General features: G+C 47.8%; 1 protein-coding gene across 1 annotated transcript in view; it reads right to left on the reverse strand.

Annotated features, from left to right (window-relative positions):
• The window catches only part of s100z (S100 calcium binding protein Z), an 8,153-nt gene extending 4,257 nt beyond the window's left edge, over positions 1 to 3,896 (reverse strand). The window contains exon 1 of the mRNA XM_037546257.1: positions 3,741 to 3,896. Coding sequence (XP_037402154.1) covers positions 3,741 to 3,881 — 141 coding nt within the window. The 5' untranslated portion in view covers positions 3,882 to 3,896. The remainder of the gene's footprint in view (positions 1 to 3,740) is intronic.
• Positions 3,897 to 4,286: the final 390 nt, after the last annotated feature.

Raw genomic sequence — 4,286 nt, forward strand, 5'->3', positions numbered from 1 at the left:
AATGTTGTCTGTGCTTCTAGAGGTTTGGCACTCAGAGCAAGCGGCAAAAATAGACTTGAAGCTCAAACTTCTGCTTCTTTGTGTGAGCCCAGCACAAAGGGCCTCTTCGGTTACATAGGAGCACAATTCTGTCTCACGTCTGGTTTAAAACGCATTTAACCCGGCCACGCTTTTCTGAAAAAGTGATGCGATGGTCACTGAAGCCCTGCTCACCAAGAAAACTCTTGTGTGCTACAGTTTCCCGTTGGGCTGCTATGAAGGAACGCATTTCTGGGTGGAGAGGTCAGGGTGCTCGGTCTTATTCATGCCTCGTATAACTAACCAACGTTCTGAAGACCGGGACCAAATGGTGGAACAAATAGAATCAGGTGTCCTTCTGCTTGCTTGGAACGAAAAGCTGGAGCCACACTGACCCTTTGAGGAGAAGGTCGGAGTAATGTATACTATTCCATGCTTGCAATTCATATTTATTCACTCTGATGGATTTACACCTGACAGTAAACCAGTCCTACATTCAACAGACCTGGTCACTAAAAACGAATCAAATGACCAAAATAAGCAGCCTAAACTAAATATACCGCATTTTCTCTCTTTTCCATTCCTTTGGCTCAGCCTGATTCCAGCGAGAGCGTTCAAACGGAAGATAAACACAGTGCCGTCGTTCTCTCAGGGCTGAAAGGCGTGGTAGAACATACGTGCCTGGAACTGCTCTGGCCGTACAGTGTAGTCCAAGCATTCATCACCACGGAAACCCATCGAGGGGCCGATGGTTAAGTCCAGTGACCCGCAACACAAGAGCCAGCAAACGCCAATAACCCCCATTATTCACTACCGTAAAGAAAGACTGTGTGAGTGTCAGAGCTCGATAGAGATGGAATGACTTTAACGGACTCATTCCAGTGTCTTCTCTTCGTGATTAACACCAGCTCACACTCTTCACATCCATCCATCCATCCGTCCGTCCGTCCATCCATCCATCCACCCATCCATCCATCCATCCATCCATCCATTGTTTCTCTGCTTCAGTATCTCATTCTCTACATCTCGTTGTCTCAGAGTTCAGAGTTCTAAGCTCAAAGGATCTTAAAATCTTCTGCATGTGTTAGAAACGCACAGAAGTCATCTATTCGTTTCCACTGGGCCGCTGAGTTACTCACTGTGCAGGAGATAATATGAAGGAGCTAAAGGAGCACTGCTCAGAGCCAGAGGAGCAGAAGGGAGGATGGAGAACGATGGAGAAGCACGCAGGGAGACAGGGGGCAGTAGATTCAGACCGCCCTGACCTCAGAATGCAGCGTCGCATAAATTAGCATATATTAAGTCCGTTCTAACGGTTAAAGCGTCCCTCAGTAACACGAGCACTTCCAGGCTTTTAACACATGTCGCTTGACCTTCTCATGAGCGCTCGTGCTTGTAACCTCCACCTCTCGGCCAGTGATCCGGACTAAGCGGCTCTCCACGCAGGAAGCAAATGAAACAGAAGGAAATGTGGACTAGCTGAAAAGTTCACAGTCCAGCGAGCCACCGATGGTCAACGTGTCACGAGCGCGCACGGACCCTGCCTCCCTGCGTCACTGCGGCGCCTTTCAGCGCGCCGAGTAAAGACCACCGCTGACTGGGGCTCAGGGAGCAGCTAATGGGGGAGGTTTATGCCTAAACGTCAGGTTTTCTTAGAGAAGAGAACCGGACTCGTGAACGTGCCAAGTAACTCTCCGTATCCCCCCCCCTCCTCCTCCTCCCAACCCCCCCCTCCTCGTTTTCCTCTGATCTGATTCCGTGTGATGAGCCGTTGTTTCCACAACCGATTCCAATTTGTTTTCCAATGCTAAAATATTCAACATAACAAGCCTGATGCGGGTTTCCATAACCCCCTCAGCCCGCTGTCTGCTCTCTGAGGCTGGGAACGATGAGTCCAGCCATTCCCATCACTTCTCATTTCCATGAGCACTCGCTGTCCCTCTGCATCACCTGGGATCACACGGATCAGCCCAAACCACGTTTCCTCACGGCGTTACATGGCGCAGCTGGCTGCATGTTGACAGTTGCGTGCAACTCTGTGCAATTTAAGATTAAGAGACCCTTATTAGTCCCACAACGGGGAAATTTGACCTGGGAAACACCACATACACACTAGTGAGCACACACACTCGGGGGCAGTGAGCACACTTGCCCAGAGCGGTGGGCAGCCCTATCCACAGTGCCCGGGGAGCAGTTGGGGGTTAGGTGTCTTGCTCAAGGACACCTCAGTCATGTGCTGTCGGCTCTGGGGATCGAACCAGCGACCTTCCGGTCACGAGGCTGGTTCCCTGACCTCCAGCCCACGACTGCCCCAACTTGCTGCTTAGACGAGGCACTTAAAAAACAACCTCTGTTGCACGCAACACGTGATCACCGCACTAACTGCGCAGCTCGGAATCGTCTCGTCACCGCTTTCGGCTGATTTGTTAATAAGCAGCGGGTCACGGGAACGAAGGTTGCAGTCCACTGGTTGCAGAGACGTGTAGGTTAGGTCTGCCTGTATACAATATATTAAACTTGATTCATTATTTAGCAAACTACAAACTGTAAGCTGTGGAGAATCTTTTAGGCCTTCTCTGAGTGAAAAATGAAAAAATAAATACTTCTGTAATTTGAATTGATTGATTTTGACTCTGAATGTGGCAGTAATACTGTCTATTTCATTGTATTCATTGTAGTTAGAAACTAAAGGGTTAAAATCCAGAAACAGTCCACAGCAAATGACCCAACGAGGGCTGTTTTCTCCGTGGTGTCTGGGTAGACACAGCCGGGCGAGCTCTCCCATTGGTTAGGACTTCATAAGAAGTGACTGAGGAATCAACCCATCATGCTTTGGGACCCGGTTTTGAGGAAAACGGGTCTTTTGGAGGTTCTAGACGCAGCAGATTGTGAATATGAGTCTAAGCAGTGTTTTGTTAGGAACGTAAAACAGCGGCAGCAGCTCTTTGCCACTCTTTAGTGAAAGAACCGCTGGAAAACTGATACAGGCTCAAATATATTACAGCTGTTGAAACCAAACCTTAGATCTCCAGTTTCGTCATTTTTCTCATTTTTCTGTTTTTTATATAAATTGAAAGAACCTGTTGCCCTTTACGTTGTGTGCAAATTTCATGATGAATGGACCAGATGAAACAGCCCAAAATGACTCGGAAAGACGTCTGGTTCCATTGGCTTACATTAAAAGTAGAGTATGTTTTTCCCTTCTCCTGTAAAGTTACGATTTTGGAGATACGTGGTTTTCATCTGACGGCAGCGATATGTTAATGTCTGCTAAAAGCTATGAATAAAACATGTTTCACAGGCTTTGGATGAAGCTGTTTAATTGAAAACAGCAGATTTGTTATCATCGCACTATCATACTAATGGAAATCCCGTAGGTGTGCCAGCCGACGTTCCCGTTGCTGTTGATGTAGAGTGCTGATATTTTAGGCCTGAACTGAGGCACCAGCTCTCTGAGTCACTACACAAGTAAACTTCAATCACCAGTCACTCCTTGGCTGACCGACTACATTTGGGGTAATCAGATGAGCCTGATTTTTGGCTGAACCTCTGTTTCCTGTGTTTGCTCTGGCCTCGCTGAGCCCAGTGGATAACGGGTTAGCGTGGAGAAACCGGTTACCGCTAAAGGCTTTGCAGCTGGCTCTGCTGGGTGAGAGGTTTGGTTCTGACGTGGGCGCGTGGTAAGAGGTTTTGTGGTTTTGCGGGGAGGGCGGGGGTCTTACTGTGAGGAAGTTGGTGAGTTCGCTGTTCAGAAGGTCCTTCAGCTCCCCCTTGTTGAGCTTGTACTTGTCGCCTTCGCTGCCTGAGTAGTTGTGGAAGACTCTGATCAGGGCGTCCATGGCTCCTTCTAGCTGGCTGGGCATGATCACTGCACAGATTAAACTACACAGCCAGTAGCAGTCAGTAATTAAACCACAGGTAACGGCAGATTTCCAGCTCTGAGTGGTGCCGTTTGCAGTCTTTGGCCTACATGAAGTGGTTCTTCTGTGCTGTCACTCCAAATAACCCTTAACCCCATCAAATCCCAGGCTTATTGCATCATAAGGCTTATTATTCAGTAACTACAGGCACCTCAATGCAAACTGGCTGAGCTGTTCTTAGGTTATAGGAGTGTGTAATAAAACTTTGGGCCCTGGCCATTTAGGGGTTAAGAACCTTTACTTGTTAAGACTGTAGGCCAAGGACTGCAATGAAACCACAGCAGAACATGAGGTTTTTCCTCATGTAAGTATTTACATGAGGAAAATACTTAGTATTTTAAGTATTTA

Source organism: Pygocentrus nattereri, chromosome 16 (genome assembly GCF_015220715.1).
Source record: "Pygocentrus nattereri isolate fPygNat1 chromosome 16, fPygNat1.pri, whole genome shotgun sequence".
NCBI classification, from domain to species: Eukaryota; Metazoa; Chordata; class Actinopteri; order Characiformes; family Serrasalmidae; genus Pygocentrus; species Pygocentrus nattereri.